Here is a 20,462-nt window from a genome sequence, read left to right on the forward strand (position 1 = left end):
GAGTCAATTCAGAGGAATGCCGAGGTAATGGAGCAACTTAATGAAGAAGAAGAAGATGAACAACTAACCGATTATGAAAGCTAGTAACTGTTGTGTAGTACTCTCATTTTGTCGATTATTATTTTAATTAATACATGTATCTAACTAGTATCTAACCCAAAATTATTACTATTATTATTGTTGTTGTTATTATTGTTATTATTATTATTATTATTTATTGACGATTATTATTATTATTATTATTATTTATTACTTATTGATTATTATTATTATTATTATTATTATTATTATTATTATTATTATTATTATTATTATTATTATTATTATTATTATTGTTGTTGTTGTTGTTGTCGTTGTAATAAGAGCTTAAAAGAATGAAATTTGGCTTTATATCATTAGCAATATTATTAGACATAAATTAAGAGCTGAAGTGAAGTGAACTGAACTGAACTGAACTTCAACGGAAGAGAACAGACGGTGAACAATTGTTGTTGTTGTCGTTGTAATAAGAGCTTAAAAGAATGAAATTTGGCTTTATATCATTAGCAATATTATTAGACATAAATTAAGAGCTGAAGTGAAGTGAACTGAACGGAACTGAACTTCAACGGAAGAGAACAGACGGTGAACAAAAAAAAAAAAAACCATAGTGAATATAAAAATGAATTTTGATCGTCGATATTAGTTGACATTTTATACGTGTCATATCATCCTCATATGTTTTGATTTCAATTATTTCTTTTTTTTTTCCCCTTTTGAAGCATTTTCACTTTTACGCTGCACCTCTCTCTCTTCCATCGAACCGTACTCTGAGTTCTCCATTGAAGCGGCTTCCGAGCTTTTTCTCCGCCATTGAAGCGCCTTCGGAGGTAAGGTATTGTCTTTAATTGTCGAATATCAATTTTGCAATCTGGGGTTTAGTTTCACACTTTCATTAATTTAAATGTCGGTATTGTTAATTTAGGGTTCTTCTAAGTTGGATTGTTGAGCTTTTGGTTATGATTACTGAAGTTATCAACTATTAGAACGAGCGATTATGTTGCTAGAATTTTTGCTATGTGCAGTTTACGTTGATTATCTTAAGCTAGATGAATTTTATGTGATTTTTCGAGCTTATTTTGATAGTTGAATCAATTTTGGTTGCTAATGCGTTGCAATTTTCGAGCCTAATTGAGTCCGTGACGTTGATTATCTTAAGCTAAATGAATTTTATGTGATTTTTCCCGTCAATTTTGGTTGCTAATGCGTTGCAATTTTTGAGCCCAATTGAGTCCATGAACCTAGCCTAAAATTTTTAAGGCTGTTGGAGCTTGAGCGTGCTTGGGTTTTGAGCTCATCGTGCTTTAAGAGCCTTCCTATATTCTATTGAGCTCGAGCCAAACCCGAGTATGTTGGCCCTAGTTGGGTCTGGGTGTTTCTATTGCCCGTGCTGCACGACTGTGGCTTCTGGGATCACTATTGCGCGTCTATTTTAGTAGCGTTCTTTCTGTTGATCCGTGATCTCTGTTACAATTTAGTTAGGTTTATGTTAGTTTTAGTTTCAAATGCACTTATCTGAGATGTTCAGTGCGTTATTTTATATTAGGTTGATTTAATTTTCGCTTGTTAAAACAGCTTCAGCCCCCATCTGATTGCTCCTATGGGCACTGCACAAAACTATGGCCCTCCTATGTCTACACAGGTAGATTGTTGTCGTATTTGAGGTTTATTATTATGGTGGGAATTGCTTGGATTTTGCTCATATGCAATTGCTATTGCAGTATCGTCCCGCAGTCCCGGGGCAGCAAGGGCAGCCATATTTACCGGGGTCTTCGCAACAGTTTCTAGCACCTGGACAGAATATGCCTTCTGGTCCAAATCAACCCATGCAGTTTTCTCAACCCATGCAGTACTCTCAACCAATGCAGCAGTTACCACATAGACCTGGAATGCCTGGTGGTCCTATGTCGTCACAAGGTATGAATATGCCATATGGTCAACCAAACAGGCCTATGAATTTGGGTGCGCAGCAGAATCAGCATTCTGCACCGCCTTTTGGCAATCATGCCTCCGGTGTAGGTGGCATGGGAGCTCCTTTTTCGTCGTCATATACAGTAAGATAGTTTTTTTTTAACAGTCTTATGTTATGCTATATATGTCATATACTCATATTATTTACTGTTTAAAAGCACTGGCTAAAATAGTTGATCACCTCTTCACAGTTTCAACCAGTATCCCATTTGTCAGCACCTGCAGCACCAGCACCAGTTGGCAGTCAACCATGGTTATCATCTGGAAGTCAAAGCTCTGTGCCTTTTGTACCGGTTCCACAAACCGCAGACCAGTCTTCAGTTTCTGCTCCTGCTGTTCCTGTGAGTTTATACAATTAGAAGTGAAGTCTTGCTTTCTTACTGATGCTTTTCCAAATATTAAAACTTATCCAAAGTTTGTTTTTTTTTTTTTATTTTTATTTATTTTATTTCTAAAATTTTGTCATAGAAGGGTTGAAATTATAAGAGCAAATTAAGAAAAGGAGAGAAGGGATCACTTTCTTTCACTGTAATATATTAAAGTCTGATATTCAAAATGAGTCGTTTTAAGATGGGGTAAAGGCCATGAAATATGGGATTTGAGGCTTAGATGTTTTGGGGTAGTCAAGGAACCTAGTCAAGAATTTGAGGCTTACATGGTTTGAGGTATTTCAAGCTTGAATGAGCATTGAAAAACCTTGTTAAAAGAATTTGGCTTGTTCAAGCTTTGTTCACGAATTTGTTTGATTGCATTTCGAGTTTAAGCTTGATCTTGAACAAGCTTAAATCAAGATTGATTAAATAAACGAACCCTTTTTATCATTAAAAATGATTTCTTTCAAGATTTAATATATCTACTTAATTTAATACAAGATGCTTTCTTTCTTTTTCTATAAAAGATAATGGTGGAGTTTTCATGCCTACATACTATGAAATAATTTGTTATATTTACAACATATACGATTAAAGGTTTATAAATATACTAAAGTAGTTTTACGATACTCCATCTATTTTGTAATAATCACAACACTTTTCTTTTACATCAGTTTCTTAAAAATTTTAGCACTTCCTAATTTAGTTAGGGTCCACTACTATTTTATTATTTCTCTCTCCCACTAACGCCACTTGCATAAATGTTTTATTATTTCTCTCTCCTATTAACTCCACATATACTACTTTTCAAAATATTTTACCCATTTTTATCTTCAAATTTTCAATTACTCAATTAATTTACACAAATCCTTTATCTCCCAAATTAATTTCACTCTTATCAATTCTAATTTTTAATAGAAAAGTATTCAATTTTAAGATGGAATTGATTAAATTGTGTTTATCTCCCAAAATATTCTGATACATGCAATTTACCAACTTTTCCATATCTACAAAATAAAAAATAATTTTTTAACATAATCAAAATTCAAATATACAATTTGTTTTGCAAGTATTGTGACCATAATAATTGGAAAACCCTCAAAAAATGGAAGGCCTCATTTTAAGAAGTTGCACAGGGCCCCTTACACGTTGCGTCATTGTAGGCCTGGCACTGCGAGTAGTTTGTTATGTTTCAGCTCATTTACACCTTTACTTTTTTCCACCTTCTAAACCACCTTCCTAAAGCACCACCTCCTATCACTCTTCTTCATCTTCCAAATTGTTGCATCCATTCCCTCTTTATCCGTCATACTCCTTCCGATCCTATTTGTTCTTCTCGTTTTCGATTAGGAAGGTTCAAAAAGCTCTTCTCGTTTTTTGAGTGCCAAAATTTAATACCAATTTCTCTTTTTCATGAAATTTTAGAAACAAGTTTTAATCATCATTCTTTTTCCCCAATTGCCACACGGCCCACACTAATTACCTTGACCCTCCACTCCCACCCCCCTTTAGTTTCTCCCTCATTAAGATTCACTTGTTTTGATTTGCTCCCCGATTTCAATTGGAACAAATTGGATCAGAAGGAGTATATGCCCATTAATCACCGTACCTCACAAAGACCGAGGATATCCTCAAGTCATCAGTCATCACTTCCTTGATAAATCCAATCTTTTAAAAAAGCATCCACATTCTCGTAACTGTACATGCAAAACTTTTTTTATATAAAAAAAAGAGGATTAGCTTCGTTTTGTTTTGGATTGATGAGGCTGAAATTGTTGAATTGGGTTCCCAATTAACTGCAGCGTTTGATTATGTTGTTTGAGGTTGTTGGAGCTTTACATTTTGAATTAGTTAATTATATGGGGGAAATGGGATGAGGGTCACCTCCATCTCTGGCTTAATCTATTAATATTAAATCTTAACACCATCCATCTCCTAAATCTAACGAATATTATATGTTCTTGTATACCAGAGTGTGTGCGCGTGAATGCTACCCGAGCCCTTTCCCAGTTACTTTAAAGCAGATCATTATCTTAGGACTGTTTACGATAGAAAATGAGACAATGTTACAACATAAGAAGATAGCTCTAATGATCCTGCTCTTACTTTTTGTTGTCATTGTATATTTTGCTATAAGTTTGCATATGATTAACCTTTTTAATAATCATTGATGTAAGGCTGTCAACCCTTCGGATACAAGTCAACAGTCTTCTTCCGATTGGCAAGAGCACAACACTTCTGATGGAAGAAGGTATGTATTTGTTCTGCCTTATCATCATCAATTTTATTGTCTATTTTTGGTGTATCTATTTGTATGATTCTGCTGAGTACATAATACATCTATATAGATTGTGTTAGTCAGCATTGGTTGATATGCAAGGCTGTTGCCTATGTTTTCTTCTTTCCTTTTATATTCAGGGGGTTAAAAGAAAGACTAAATCTTTGTGTATGGTTTCCTCATTAATGGTTTCCATTTTGTTGATTGCAATTTATCCTATCCTCTTGAGCAGGTATTATTATAACAAGAAAACTAAGCAGTCTAGCTGGGAGAAGCCATTAGAGTTGATGACTCCAACAGAGGTTAGTCATTTTCATCCTAGCAGATTTGTGTTTTAGTTGCTTTGTCTTAAGTTAATCAGCGGGAATTATGCTTTTTTTTTGCTTATTATTGTCTGAGCATGTTCCTGTTCATGATTGTTGGCAAACTATATCTTCAATGAAAGAAATACTTAAGATGGACAAAATTTTTTTATTCCAATTTTCCTTTTGTTTGCATGTTGCACTGGTTTGTAGATGTCATGGCAAGTCAGGAGACTACTCTAAATGCTCATCTTGACGGCGGATTCACTTTTGCAAGGCAGGCAATGATTTGCTATCTACACTTATTTTCTTAGATAGGAATAGCTTTTCTTTTCTGCTCATTTTCATGTTGAATTTTTTTTCTTCTTCTTATGTTGTTTGAAAATTGATTCTTTTTCTGCCCACAATTGACCTTCCCATTATAAATAAAAGTTCATTATCCCTTCAAACAACAGCTGAGCTTCTTATAAAATTTTATATTTTACCAAGTGGCTACATCACCTTTTAATTAAAATCAAGTATCTTGATTATTTTGTTGTGCAAAGCTGTTTTGGGTTATGTTAGTTCCTAAAAGCTGATTGATTATGTATTTGTATGGCCTTTTGTTTCCTTAAAAAGGTTTTAATTTGGACATTTGGCAAGCTTCTTATAGTTGTAGTGTGTACTTGTGTTTGCACATCATCTGTCTTGACCCATGGTGGTTTTGCTGAACCACCGCATCACTATATCAATGATGACACTGTTTTTTCATATATGAGAAGCAACAAGCTCTTTCCACTTGCTTTAATTTTTTATTAAATCATAAAGTGTCACTGTCAATAATTTCTTCAATTTGGTTCTTGTTTCTAGTATTGTTTCAGATTTTACTCCCTTTTTTTTATATCTCTTTGTGTTTGTGTGTGTGTGCGCAACTGCGCATATGAATTAGAGTATGTTGGTATTTTCGTTCAGATTTTGACTTTCTGAAGCGGTTCTAATGTTGTATTTTTTTCTTGAATCTAATAACTTTCATTTTTCCTCAGAGAGCTGATGCGTCAACTGTGTGGAAGGAGTTCACTACACCAGAAGGGAAGAAGTATGGTCAATATTCAATTTGATATTATTTATGAGTTGTTAGTTGGTTTAATTAACCTGCTGCTGCATTGTAAATTTGTTGCTGTGTTGGCTCACAATTTGTATGCACTGCTTACTAGGTATTACTATAACAAGGTTACAAAGGAATCAAAATGGACTATACCAGAAGATTTGAAGGTATATTAAATGTCTTGGGAGAATTGATATAGTACTTGCTGACCTCTGGTTTATATTCTTATTATTTAGGTTTTGGGTTTTGCAGTTGGCTCGTGAGCAAGCTGAAAAAGAATTTAGTCAGGGAGATGCTGGGCTGATATCTCAACCCGCGGCAACTGTAAGTCTGACTTCTGAGGAAGCATCTCCAGCTGCTCCAGTTTTGGTCAGCTCCAATGGCTTATTATCTGCTTCTGGTGTAAGTTCGAATCCATTAAGTTTTCCACCAGCTGTCAACCCATTACCTGTAGTTAATGTTGCGTCATCAGAACCCTCCGTGGAGCATTCCATTGCTCCGACCAGCTTGGCAGTAACAAATCCTCCTGCAGTGACTCCTCTATCTGCTTCTATTTCTGGAGATGCTGTTCTTCCTGCTGCCTTAAATGCATCCTCTGTAACAGTGTATGCACTTATACTCATGACCTTGTTTTAGTCTTGCTTTTCTTGGTCTCATTTATGCCATTTATTTCTATTTATGGGGTCAGATCTAAATCTTTTTTTGGTGTGATAGTAGTATGAATGAGAAAGTCAATAAAAAATTTGTATTGTTTGTTGCTGTGTTTATATTATTAAGATATTTAAAAAATGGGTTGCTATATTATCCATCTTAGAAGAGAGAGAGAGCTGCTGAAATCTTAACACAGAAGGAATGCGCAGATACTAATCTAGCTTTCTTTCTTGGAAAAATTCACATGATTAATCCCAACTATTGGTGGTCTTCCCATATCAATCCCTCTGTGGGGAACGGGGACTGGGGTTGCCTTTCAAAAATGACCCAGATGACTTGAAACCAGTTAAGCAGGTAATTTTTTTTTTTTTATCAACAAATAACTCTCTCCTCTCCTTGCCCGGCTCCTCTACCACCAGTCCACTCACCCCTGCTACCATCCAGCAACCACCAACCACCTGCGTCCACCAATAAGGCTTTAGGATCTATCTTTCTGATCCAACTACTAAACATTTTCCGGCGCCCATAAAATCATAGCTGGCTTGTGTTCAAGGCAATGAAACATGTTTTGCATTATTACTAGAGAGTCCCTTTTCTCATGAACTGACAGAAAACTCCAAATGCCTTGCGAAACAATTTGGGGCAACAATTGGACTAAAAAAAAAATACTGCCAAAAGGAAAATTCAATTTGCTATCAAGGATACTGCAATTCCAATCAAATGCTTAGGATGATATAAATCCCAAACTTTAATAGAAGTTGAAGATTTTTAAATCTCCTTAACCACTATATTGCACTCTCGTTCTGTCCTACTTAAATCACCCCTGATTATTCTCTCCTCTTCATTCAAAATCAATGAATAAGCAACAATCAACAACTATCATCAACCATCTAAGTTGAGCACCTCTGTAAGCAACCATTGTGGCACCACCACCCTCTACTTTGCTACTTGCGACCAAAACCAGCCCCCGGCTACCCCCACTTGGCTGGTTTGTTTTCTTTACTTTTTTTTTTGAAAAGACTAAGGCTGATTTTTTAAAAGAAAATAATAAAAAGCTTATATACCAATCACGATATGCCACCTAGCCCAAGTGACCCGCTAAAACGGTTAACACAGCTCACCGGATCAATTCTGGAAGGCACCTAGTTAGATTATTCTAAAATAATCCATAGTTGGGATTAATATGGGAAGATCACCGATAGTTGGGATTAATCATGTGAGTTTTTCCTTCTTTATTTTGTGAGCCTACTACTTAATTAATCACCTTGGGTCCATGTCCGACCATCATCTGGCCCAATGTTCTATAGTTAATATCTCCAATCTTGCTGAACCGAGGCTTAATCATTACTCAAGATAATGTTACCAAGAGAATAACTTCTGATCTGTCTATCCGAAGAAAGAGTCATGTCCATTCTATGTAACTTCAATCTGGAGAGCGAACTCTATGCTTAAAAGATAGCCTTTTATGTTTAAGTCGATTTCCACAATGTTAAAAAGATAGCCTTTTATGTTTTAAGTCGATTTCCACTGAAAAGACTAATTTTAAGCGTATGATGTACATGCTAGACCTGCAGCAGACTTGGTATTATTGAATGAGGCCTCATCGCTATCTTCACCCATTTTCCGCAGAAGGGAGCCTAGTGACACTGATGTAGATTTTGCGTATAGGTTTAAGAGTGATAAGGATAATTTTATAAAATCTAAAAAAAAGCACCCTATTATATTGGATAGTTTGGGGGTTAAAGCTCCATTGTGTAACACTGCTTTAATCCTTTTAAGCCAAAAATTTTAGTTGTAAATGAGATAGGATGAGCTTAGCCAAGTTGTTAAATGTTGGTTAATTGTTTTGGCTTATGAGGTTTTGTTGTGTTTTTTGAAATCCCAAGTGGAGAAGGTGTCTGAGATAGAAAGTTGTATACATACTTCAGTGTCCTTTGGGCTTTACCTAAAAATGAAGAAGGCTCTTAGTTTTATTGGGGATTCTAGGGATTTCCAAATGGAAGAAGACAACAAAAAGAAGAGAGAGAGAGAGAGAGGATGTGACAAGAAAAATTACCAACTATTGGCAGACAAAGGAGAGAAGAAGAAAAGTATAGTAGTATACTGCTAAAGATTTTGCTTGTACCACTAGACTATCCAGTGGTACTATACTAGTGGTGTCTTCATTTCATCGTAATCAACGAGGAAAATAAAAAGTTTGTGAAATACTTACCACATGGAGAGTAGTGCTTCCTTGATGATCTTGTGGCTATGGTCAGGGACTCAGGGTTTTCATCCAGCTTGTCATACTTTGTCAAGGGGGCCAAGGGATTTCTTTAGCCCAATTTGATGATTTCATCTTGGAGAATTAGTGCACTGAGATTGGGAGAACATGCTTTTTTGGAGTCGAAATCACCTTTTTCTAATCAAAACCGTAGAAGGGGGTATCTAAAATTTTGCTCGGACTCTTGTACCCTTGTCTGACAAATGTATGCATTTCCATGATTTTGGTAAAATAAGGGGTTTAAGTGCCTTACCAAAGTCTGAGATTTGAGATGAAATTAACAGTCTGAGTGACATAGGGGTGTCCTAGTAGCCTAGTAGTGAGGTGTAAGGCATACACTTTGGTCTTTTTTTATAACAATTTTAGGGGGATTGATGAATAAAGAAGAAGAGTTTGACATTTAGCTTTTCAAAATATTTGTAATGTCTAAAAAATATTCACTCTTTAATATCAGTTCGAACAAATGGTCAAATGAAGGGCTAGATCCAATCCAATAATCTCCTAATGTTACTAAACTTCTAATTATAACTCTCTTTACAGGAGTGCTTCAGACAGAGTATCATCTCAGGAAATTTCAACCTCGACAGATGGAGGTTCTGTGCATGATCTTCAGGTATGGGTAGGCCTGATATATGTTGTAATAGATGATGATATTTATCTGACTTGCATTGTGCTGTAGTAAATTCTTTATGCATTCATGCTGACCAAAATGATGTCGACAAATGTTTTTCTTAGTGTGATGCGTTATTGAATTTTTGCATAAATACCAGGAAGCACGGAAAGGGATGGCAGCTGCAGGCAAAGCTGATTTGAGTGAGAAACCAACAAATGATGAGCCTTTGGTTTTTGCCAACAAGCAGGTATTCAGCATTCAGATGATATGGTCAAGCATGTTGTGTTGGTTTTTCTTTGTATTATTTTGAGTTTCACTCTTTATTTATGTTTGATTACGTGTTTACATTAACTTGTCCTCTCTCTTCTTAGGAAGCAAAAAATGCATTTAAGTTGCTTCTTGAGTCTGCAAATGTTCAGTCTGACTGGTCCTGGGATCAGGTATGGTACTTGGATCTTTCTTGAATAGAATGAAGTGGCTTAAAGTCTATCAAATTACCCTGCCAGTGGTTTATTTTTATTTAAATCTATTTTCAGGCTATGAGGGTGATAGTCAATGACAAGAGGTATGGTGCTTTGAAGACATTAGGAGAGCGGAAGCAAGCTTTTAACGAGGTAGTATTACATTGATGATGCTTTTCTAGTCCCTCCATATAATTTATTGTTATCTTTAGGCTATTGTTCTGCTAATTCATTGACTTTTGTACTTTAAAGACTATAAATAATATTAAAGTTACAAGTTTCTTTACAACTTCCTTTGTTCTAGTATCTGGGACAGCGGAAGAAACAGGAGGCTGAGGAGCGACGCTTGAGGCAAAAGAAAGCAAAGGAAGAGTTTACAAAAATGTTGGAAGTATGCTGTTTTCTTTCAATGCTTTTGCCTCTAATTCTATCATGTTTATTTATTTTATAATTTTGTTTGTTGTGGTGGGGGAATGGGCTGTGATTTTGATTATACCTTTTCATTTTTCTTTAAAGGAGTCAGAGGTACTGACATCATCTATGAAATGGAGGTATGTGTTTTATGGCATTACAACTTACAAGCTCGTTCTTCTTTGTCTTGGTTGATTGCTTCTTCTCTGTTCAATTTTTCTGATTAATATTGATGTTTTCAGTAAAGCTATTACCATGTTTGAAGACGATGAACGTTTCAAAGCTGTTGAAAAGCCAAAAGATCGGCAGGAACTTTTTGAAAATTATTTGGTGGAACTCCAAAAAAAAGTAAGTGTTGGCTTTTAATAGCATCTTGCGCAGGATAAAAGTGATTAAAAATTAACTATCACTAATTGTAATGGAGAATGCATAATATGTACCCCTAATACACTCAACATCTTGAAGTAGATAGTTAATATTATGCATTGTGCAGCCTGCAAAAGAGTATTTGTTTTCCTTAATTTTGTTTCTGGTTGTAGCAGTCAGTTTCTATGTGAGTGATGTGGCACTTTATTAAGCTATAGGTGGAGGGAGTTGAGAACAGTGTATTTAGCTCCCCCCATCGACAATGTACTTCCTCTGTTTCCTTCAACTTCGTAACAATTTGACTAGCACATTTTGCCAATTCACAACTTTAACCATTAATATTTTCAATATGTTAGTAAAAATTATTAAGCTATCTTTCATTTCTTGTTTATCAGTAAAAATGTGGTCAGAGTTAGTATCTGAATAGTGCAAAATTACAAACGTATAATTATAAAGAATCAGTGGAAGTATAATACAGTTAACTAAATATATGAGGGAGGAGATGCTTGTTAGCACTCAGGCTAGTAGAGCTAAGCGAGTGGACAAAGCTGAGAGTTTGCTGCTGTGACTTTTTAAATTTCTGCAAATTACAGTAGTAAAGAGGCCCTGTTAGGTATCAAAAGGCTTGGATTATTTAAATCAAGTCTTTCAAACAGCAAATTTGCTTGTGGGTTTTTGATCGAACTGTAAGTGGTTTTCACTAAAAGACTGGTGTTTTGAACCATATTTTGCACTTTCTCTCATTGTGATTTAGATATTCAAGAACTGAGCACGTTAATGAGTCAATATCCTGAAAATCTTTCACTTTTATTCTACCCTATGATTTCAGCTATTCATTTTTTGTTTTAGTATGAATTATCAAGTATACCACCCCCTTGATTAGTTTATGCTTCTTGCGCTGATTTTTTTTCAGGAAAAGGAGAAGGCTGATGAAGAGTATAGGCGGAATAGAGAAGACTACTGGAAGTATCTGGAATCTTGTGACTTTATTGAGGTACATAATTATAGTTCTTGATTTGATAGTTTTGTTTTACAGAGCATATCAACTTGGTTTATGAGGTTATTTTGGATGGCAGGCAAACAGTCTATGGAGAAAAGTTCAGGACCGTTTGGAGGATGACGAGAGATGTTCACGCCTTGAAAAGATTGACCGCTTAGAAATATTCCAGGTTTATAGCATATCTTATTATCTTCTTATTTTTAATGGAACTTGTTTAATTGTGGTCTTTGGCAGGATTACATTCGTTACTTGGAGAAGGAAGAAGAGGAGCAGAAGAAGCTTCAGAAGGTTTGCCTACTTTCTTTTCTCACCCTTGTTTGTGAATTTAAATGTATATGCATCTTTGTTGTTTATCATCCCTCACATTCTTTTGGAGATCATTTACTTTTTCTGCAGGTCCTTCAATGTCTTGAATGGCATTGCACTCATATTATTAGTATGAAAATTTGAGTTATTCTATCTTGTTATTTATTTATTACAAATTTTCAGGAACAACTGAGGAGAACAGAACGAAAAAATCGTGATGAATTTCGCAAGATGTTGGAGGATGATGTTGCGGCTGGTGTTCTCACTGCAAAATCAATCTGGCGCGATTATTGTGCTAAAGTTAGTCTTTTTCTTTTTTGATTTTAAATGAAGAAGGAATGGTAATTTGTTCAGTATATATGGTTATTGGAATTTATGTTCTTGAATTTCAGGTCAAAGAATCTCCTGCTTATCTTGCTGTGGCACGTAACATATCAGGGTCAACTCCAAAAGATTTGTTTGAGGACGTGGTTGATGAGCTGGAGAACCAGGTACAAATCTAGCACCCATACTTATCCTCTGTTAATGCACTTTTTGTTACATAAGTCTTAAAATAATGCATTAATTGCCTTTGGCAATGGCATTCAGCAGCCAACGAATTATTTTTGACAAGGAGATACTATAAATGTTTAAAGTTTGAATCACAGCAGGAGAACAAGGAATCCTCATGGGACATTAGTAATTGTTTTCTGAAATTGGTCCAGTTGAATAGAATTGTTTTGAAAAGCGCTAGCTTCCTTATTCCAAAAGTTGCTATCAAAGTTGCCTTTTCCATAATCTATCACTGGAAGCAGCATTCCGTTGAAAATAAAGGCATTATGCTTAAGTCAAATAATCCGCAGCGTGTCTATCTCTGCATATCGCCTCTTTATCTTTGCCTTACCAAAATCCACAAAATTAATGTTGCAACCACCTATATGTCTTATGGGCAAACCTTTGAAACAAATTACCAGGAGACAGTTATGAATCATCTGTTCCTCCCAGTTTGACACCTATTATACTTGCTCTAGATGACATGTCAGGGAGACAGGCTCAAGTGGAATTTTCTACCACCACTTGCATAAGCCAATTAAAGACTTCATGAACTTGTTAGATTTTCTGTGCTAGAATCGTCTGGCTATTCATTTATTTTTTGTAAATCTAATAAAAAAAAAAAATTCTCGTGTTATAAAATTAGTTTTCCACCTTCATTTGTTGTTTGTGAGCATGTTATCATGTGAACTGGTTATTTGTTGTAATTTAGTGATTGATGCCTTCCACCCTTTTTAGACCCCTGTCCTAACTGATATTTAAATTTCTGAAAAGTCTTCTTTCTTTTGCTCTCCTGACAGTATCATGACGACAAAAGTAGAATAAAAGATGCTATGAAGTTGAGCAAGGTAAGATGACATGAATTGTTTTTCTTGCATTTGTATTTTAATTGTCTAGTAGTTGTATGCTCTGGAGGCAGGTGGTTGAAAATAGAAAATTATAAATATTAATTTTTTATCGCAGATTACTATGACTTCGACATGGACCTTTGAGGAATTTAAGTCATCTATTTCTCCAGAGCTTGGGTCTCCACTGATTTCAGATATCAATTTGAAGGTATATTTATGTACATATTTCTTGTGTTTTTTTTATAGATTTGTAGAATAGTCAATAGGGTTGTTGAAGATATCCACCTTGATCAACTTATTGCTTGCTCGATTTATGTCCTCTTAGCTTTTGCAATTGTTAGTGCTACTTATGTACGCTAAGGGCTCTTTGGTTCAAGGTTAGGGAAAGGAATCAAGTAAAGGTAATAAATCAAAACCCGTATAATACCTCTTTTGCCTGGTTTGAAGAATAGGGGTTTCAATTCCTGTTATTTCACTGGATAAATATATTTCCATCTCTAAAAACTAATTGCCCCCTCCTCCCACCATCATCACCGCCAATTTGCCACCATCTCAACTGCCTATATATTTTTGATAATTACTGGGTCTTTTGCCTTATAATACCTTTTTACCTTTTAATATTATTGAAATTCGACTTCTGTCCTATTATTTTCCACAGCCAATAGCCATCACCAGCTTACATGTGTAATATGGTGATATTTGTATATTGCGTTTTAATCTGCCTGGAGGTTTAAAATCTGAAACATTGGTAGCCAAATTTGGCCATGATAGTGTCAAATTATGACATATGCATGCTATTGCTATTCTCGTGCTGATAAATCATTTGCCATTTCTAGGGGCCAGTACCCTCTTTCTCACTTTCTCATTTTTTTCATATCGATGGCTGTTTGCCCTTGATGGCCTAAATGAATTAATTGATGTTGGTAAGAGCACTATGTGGTGGTAGTTGGAGGATAGTGGTGAGGTCGTGAAGGGTGTTGTGTGGTTATTGGAGGTTCTATCATGGTTCTCAAAGTATAGAGTAGTTAACGGGTGATCATCATTGTAACGTGCTCAAATATTTGCTTGTAGAAGTCTCTTTATGATATTATATGTGTGATCATCATTGTAACGTGCTTTATAACTTACATCCAATCTCTAGGTGCATATCTATCACAATCTACCTCTAGGAGTCTTTGAGAAATAATGCTTTGTTTTTGGTGATAATATGATTATCTACTCTTTTACAGCTGGTTTTTGAAGAGCAGCTTGAGAGGATAAAGGAAAAGGAAGAGAAAGAAGCTAAGAAGCTCCAGCGTCTTCTAGATGACTTTACTGATTTATTGCGTTCTCTTAAGGTACCTCTGAATTCATATAACTTGTGATTGGCTGCTTGATGTGACCTTGTACTCATTGGCGTGTTGTCATCATAGGAAGTAACTGTATCTTCTACTTGGGAAGATTCTAGACAACTCTTTGAAGAAAGTGAAGAGTACAGGTATACCTAAGTCACTGATGCTGGTAGGCTTTGTTTCATTTGAGGTTCTTAACATTATTTTTAACTTGCTTTTAAACCATGATATTATCTAGGGAAATTGGGAATGAAACATTGGTGAAGGAGACCTTTGAGGACTATATTGCTTACCTGCAAGAGAAGGCAAGAGAGAAAGAACGAAAGCGTGAGGAAGAAAAGGTATAATATCAACTAAATTAAGATCACTATTAGTCTATTTGTGTGTGTGCAATCTGTGAACAAATATTATATATTGGTGAAATTTCATTCAATTACATAACCTGCTATATATTCAATGAGAACTCACTGGCCTAGCAACCTATCTTAGTGAACTATTTGCTTGTTATAAGTACCCAATTTACATCTCCTTAACCACTACTATATAGGAAAAGGTATTGGGACTGGGAAGCACCTTATCTTGCTGCTGTTCACGATTCTTAAAAATGTGTAGATAATGGAGTGGTTTAGGTTAATATTGGTCTTGACTGTTGGTTCCTCTATGATAATTCAGCAGAGCTTGGCATTATGATGTATAGCCGATTAGCCATGCCAAATTGCCAATTAGCTGTTTGTAGTTGTATATCACCTTATACGAGGTTCTGAGTAATGAATAACCTATTTTATCACCTTGAAAGAGGAAGATAATTCGACTTCGGATCCACATTGTAATACAAATCTGACAAGATACCTCATTGGTTTTTTCAGTGTATTAAAGTTGGATGTACAAGACTACAAGGTGCTGCCTTTTTTTGGTTATTATATATATTTAATAAAGATCCAGAATATTTTAAGCCAATATAGTGAGGGCCTGAAATTGGGTACACCATTTTTTTTTCCCTGAGTAAAGCCAGGGGGTGTTAGGTTCATCAAAGGGAAGGGAAAGGCATCGATTTTAAAGAAAGGGAAAGGAGAATGGAAAGTAAACTACCTTTGATATGTAGTATTGTTTGGTTACTCAAAATATAGTCCCTAGGCAATCGAAAAACTTGTTTTATTTACTATGTATTTATTTTAATCATCTTTCAAAAATAATTATAGTTTTTAGGAAATTTTAGATTTTAACACCACACAAAAACCCGAAAATGGTTTTTAACACCTCCAAAAAAAAAAAAAAAAGATTTTAACACCACACAAACTAACAAAAAATGGGTATTACCACCACTTTACGGATTCCTAAACGGAATCAGTTAAGTGCCACGTGTCGCTTTCTCATTGGCCAAAAAAATAATAAAAAAAATTTTAAAAAAAATCAAAAGACCTAAAACTACCCAGCCCCGCCGCCGCGCCACCACCACCTAACCACCCACCCACCCCTGCCCTCCCAAAAACCACCACCAGCGACGCCTTCGCTCACCCAACCTAGCTGAAACCTCCCCCTCCCTTTCCCACAACCGCTTCGCCCCCAAAAACCACCTAACCCAAAACCCTCCTACCCTAATACGGTCACGATTCCGGCCAAAAATGGTCGAAATCGGCCGATTAAGGCAACTCAACCCCAAAACCGGCCGATTTCGTCCAATTATGGCCGGAATCGCGACCGTATTGGGGAAGGAGATTTTGGATTTGGTCGTTTTTGGGGGCGAAGCGGTTGCGGGAAAGGGAGGGGGAGGGTTCATCTGGGTTGGGTTGGGGGTGTGAAGGCGTCGCGGCCGGTGGTGGTTTGGGGGAGGGAAGGAGTAGGTTTGTGGTTGGCGGTGGTTGCGCGGTGGTGGGGCTGGGGTGGCTGGGGTAGTTTTAGGGTTTTTTTTTTTTAATTTTTTTAAATTTTTTTTAAACAACTAAAATGGTGACACGTGTCACTGAGGACCCCACTTAACGGAAATTTTGGACGGAATCCGTTAAGTGGTGGTAATACCAATTTTTTGTTAGTTTGTGTGGTGTTAAAATCAAATTTTTTTTTTTGGAGGTGTTCAAAACCATTTTCGGGTTTTTGTGTGGTGTTAAAATCTAAAATTTCCTAGTTTTTATTAGCATATTGTAGTTTCATGTGTTATTTTATCATGGTGCTGAATGGATGGATACAGGTGAAAAAGGAGAAAGAAAGAGAGGAAAAGGAGAAAAGGAAAGAGAAGGAGAAGAAGGATAAAGATAAAGATCGTGACAGAGAAAAGCGAAAAGAGCGCTCTAAGAAAGAGGAGTCAGATGATGAAGCTGTGGATGCAACTGATAGCTATAGCAATAAGGATGAGAATAGGAAAGAGAAGGATAAAGACAGAGAGAGGAAGCATAGAAAACGGCACCATGATACTACTGATGATGTAAGTTCTGACAGAGAAGACGACAGGGAGAAACGTCACCGAAAGCGGCACCATGATACCACTGATGATGTCAGTTCTGACAGAGATGATAAAGAGGAGCACAAAAAATCCCGCCGACATGGCAGTGATCGAAAAAAATCTCGAAAGGTATGGCAGTATAGAAATTACAATCAATCCAATAAAATTAAAATTTTCTGAAAATGGTGGTTATTTAATTTGAAAATGGTGGTTATTGATATAATGCTTCTGTGTAATTTTTTTACAGCATGAACACTCACCTGATTCAGATGGTGAAAGTAGACAGAAAAAGCATAAGAGGGATCATCGGGAAGGTTCTCGGAAAAATGGTGCCCATGATGATCTCGAAGACGGTGAACTTGGTGAAGATGGGGAAATCTCGTAGCCTTTATAGAGTAATCTATGGCTTCATCCCGCACTTTTGTGTTGGTAGAAAAGTTTTGATCTTTTCTCGTATTTGTTCTATGATAACCTTGTTCAACAATAATTGTTTATTTTCTACTTCTGAGCCACACTATTTTGTGTTGCTGTATAAGTTGCATCGCGTTTCTTGAGACTGCTTACTATGCATGCATATGTTTAGAATTTAGATTATTAAGTGAAAGGGTAGTATGTAATTCAGTATTCAATTTTTGACAAAAGCTTCATAAACATTGATTTTTTTTTTTTTAAAGTCAAAGATAGAAGGAAACTACAAGAATAAAGAAACGGATTCACTTTTGCTACATCCTCGGTCCTCCCTTGCACACACCATGTTGCACATACAATTGACATTGTGCCGTTTAGAGCTGGCAAAAGTTGACATGATATGAATCGGACACTGACTTATAATATACTTTCTCCGTTCTATTAATATTGCAATAAGGAGGAAATTACGCATCCCAAAGCACATTTTATATGCTAAATATCTATAATTGTGTAAGAGTAAAAATTATAAAAAGTTGATATTGTGAAAGTATTAATGAGACGAATTCAATAAGATCTCACATGACTATATTTTACTTAACGTATAAATATGTATAAGGTTAAACAAGAGTGAAGAATAGTGCAAAAAGTCCAATATTAATAGAACGGAGGAAGTATCTCTTTCTTACAAACCCCACTTGGGCCTTGCTTTATTCAACAAAATAATTTTAGATCATTAAAAGTACTTTTAATTTAGCAAATATAATTTTAATCAGTAAAAATTAGTAACTTTGAAAAACAAATATAATAGAAAATCAATATGAAGTATAAATAAGTTTTATTAAATAAAATTAATTTCATTTCAATAAAAATTAGGAAAGTTGTGGCTAGCCACATTGTTTTTATAAGAGTAATCTTCATTCAAATGTATGAGTAACTTCATTTTTTCGTAAGAGCAGCCCCATGTCTATAAAGTAACCCAAATTCATTATACGAGTAAAATCAAGTAATTTAGAAATAAGTAACCCAATTTGCTCATTCGAGTAATCCCTATTCTTTTGTTTTTAAAAATAAGGAATAATTCCACATGTTTAAGAGAATAACCCCTTTTTCTCATTTAAGTAATTTATTTGCACATCATCGGACCCCTATTACTTAATTAATTCCCTTATAGTATGTGATTATGTAAAGTGGCCACACCACGTGCTTCATTTATAGTCCTTACCTTCAAATTTTATGCAATACCTAATAGGCTAGTATTACGATTATTATGAAACAAAGGGAGTAGAAATATATTAGCATTTGAATGAAAATTATTTTGATTATTATGAAACAGAGGGAGTAATAACTATGTTCTTAAACAATCCCACATTTTCGAAATCTGGAAACAATTTCACCTTTAACCCTCTTATTCTTAAATCAAGCTAAATATAGTTGCAAGTTATTTTAGTAATCACATTTTCACTTACTATTATCAACAAATTGGGGCTACTGAAAAAAAAAAATAAAATTAAATTATATGCGTATATAACATATGAAGTATATTGAAGAAAAAGAAACGCCAATATAAAAATAAGGAAATTTTGAATCCCTATTAATTTTTGGTACCATTTAAAATTTTATTTTATTTTGCTACTCATTAAAGTTACAAAATATAGATTTTGGTACTTTCGTTAAACTTTCTGTTAGTGGGGCTCATAATCTAATTAATAATTTATATTTTTTAAAAATGAAAAAAACTTACCAAAAAAAAAAAACAAAGCCCTGCCACTGCCACCCATCCCCCCTCCCCGTCAACCAATTTTCCTCATCCCTGTGACGGTTGCCGGTGCCCAAACATTCCTCCAGCCCCAGCGCCAACGACCTCACCCCTCCCTTTCCCCTGCCGATCTCCCTCCCCTTTCCCACTCTTGGCTACCCCCGACACCACCATTTCCCCCTTTTCCCCAAATCAATTTTTTTTAAGGTTTTAGGGTTCAATTTTTTTCTCTCTCCTCAAATCATACAACAACAACGGTGGTAGCTTCAAGGGCTCTAGTGGCGGCGGTGTTAGAGGTGAATGCGGTGGTCGGGCAGCTTCGACGTTTGTGGTGATGGTTTTGGTGTAGATTGTGGGCTACCGGTGCCGTTGTGGTTAATTGCTGGTGCGTGAGCTACTTGATGGTGGTCGATTATGGGTTGCCTGGGTGTTGTTTGTTGGTGGTGGTCGATTGTGGGTTGCCTGGGTGTTGTTTGTTGGTGGTTGTCGATTGTGGGTTGCCTGGGTGTTGTTTGTTGGTGGTGATGATGGTGGTCGATTGCAGGGGAAATTGGAGTTGATTGCTGGTGGTGATGGAAGTGACGGTGGAGGAAAAAGGGAGGTGTTGTGCAGGTTGTGATAGGTGGTTGTTGATGCGGCTGCTATTGTGGGTTGTATTGGACAATTGGTGGTTGGAGTCGGTGGTGCGTTTGGTGGTGAAGGGGTGGTTTTCGGGGTTCTTGGCAGGGGGGGTGGCAGTGTAGTGGCTAAGGAGGAGGAAGGGGTGGCCGGGAGGTGAGGACTATGGCTAGGGCCCACTAACGGAAAACTTAACAAAACATGGATGAAGGTACCAAAACCTATAATTTTAAGGTTTGATGGGTACCAAAGTAAAAAAAAAAAAAAAAAAAAATTAAACGGGTACGAAAAATCTTTAGGTACCAAAATTCAAAATAACATTCAACTTACTCAAAAGTTGCACATAATATATATATATATATATATATATATATATATATATATATATATATATATATATATATATATATATATATA

The 20,462-nt window shown here is 35.8% G+C and overlaps 1 protein-coding gene across 3 annotated transcripts; it reads left to right on the forward strand.

Moving 5' to 3' along the window:
• The first annotated feature begins 743 nt into the window (after positions 1-743).
• LOC145639081 (pre-mRNA-processing protein 40A-like) lies at positions 744-17,988 on the forward strand. 3 transcript variants are annotated; one of them, XM_081690219.1, is made up of 28 exons: positions 744-869; positions 1,615-1,681; positions 1,761-2,093; positions 2,202-2,351; positions 4,559-4,632; positions 4,892-4,961; positions 5,984-6,036; positions 6,155-6,212; positions 6,298-6,650; positions 9,500-9,572; positions 9,730-9,819; positions 9,944-10,012; positions 10,109-10,186; positions 10,338-10,424; positions 10,550-10,584; positions 10,687-10,792; positions 11,724-11,804; positions 11,887-11,979; positions 12,045-12,098; positions 12,300-12,416; positions 12,509-12,607; positions 13,448-13,495; positions 13,611-13,703; positions 14,725-14,832; positions 14,908-14,972; positions 15,065-15,167; positions 17,012-17,392; positions 17,511-17,988. In XM_081690219.1, exons 2-28 carry the CDS (start codon positions 1,640-1,642, stop codon positions 17,646-17,648), a joined length of 3,051 nt encoding a protein of 1,016 aa, XP_081546345.1. In that variant the 5' UTR covers positions 744-869; positions 1,615-1,639; the 3' UTR covers positions 17,649-17,988. The 3 variants fall into 3 exon arrangements, with proteins under 3 accessions (XP_081546345.1, XP_081546346.1, XP_081546347.1); XM_081690220.1 differs by having other exon boundaries at positions 745-874; XM_081690221.1 differs by lacking the exons at positions 744-869; positions 1,615-1,681; positions 1,761-2,093; positions 2,202-2,351 and adding an exon at positions 5,175-5,242 and having other exon boundaries at positions 4,576-4,632.
• The last annotated feature ends 2,474 nt before the right edge of the window (positions 17,989-20,462 follow it).

The sequence above is a fragment of the Chenopodium album genome, chromosome 7 (genome assembly GCF_948465745.1).
Source record: "Chenopodium album chromosome 7, dcCheAlbu1.1, whole genome shotgun sequence".
NCBI lineage: Eukaryota > Viridiplantae > Streptophyta > Magnoliopsida > Caryophyllales > Amaranthaceae > Chenopodium > Chenopodium album.

Excerpts from the sequence above, each read along its gene's own strand:
- LOC145639081 (XM_081690219.1), top strand. The coding sequence starts at position 1,640 with ATGGGCACTGCACAAAACTATGGCCCTCCTATGTCTACACAG. Across the intron at positions 6,037-6,154 it reads ACTACACCAGAAGGGAAGAA|GTATTACTATAACAAGGTTA; the intron begins GTATGGTCAATA and ends ACTGCTTACTAG. Across the intron at positions 15,168-17,011 it reads GAAAGCGTGAGGAAGAAAAG|GTGAAAAAGGAGAAAGAAAG; the intron begins GTATAATATCAA and ends GGATGGATACAG.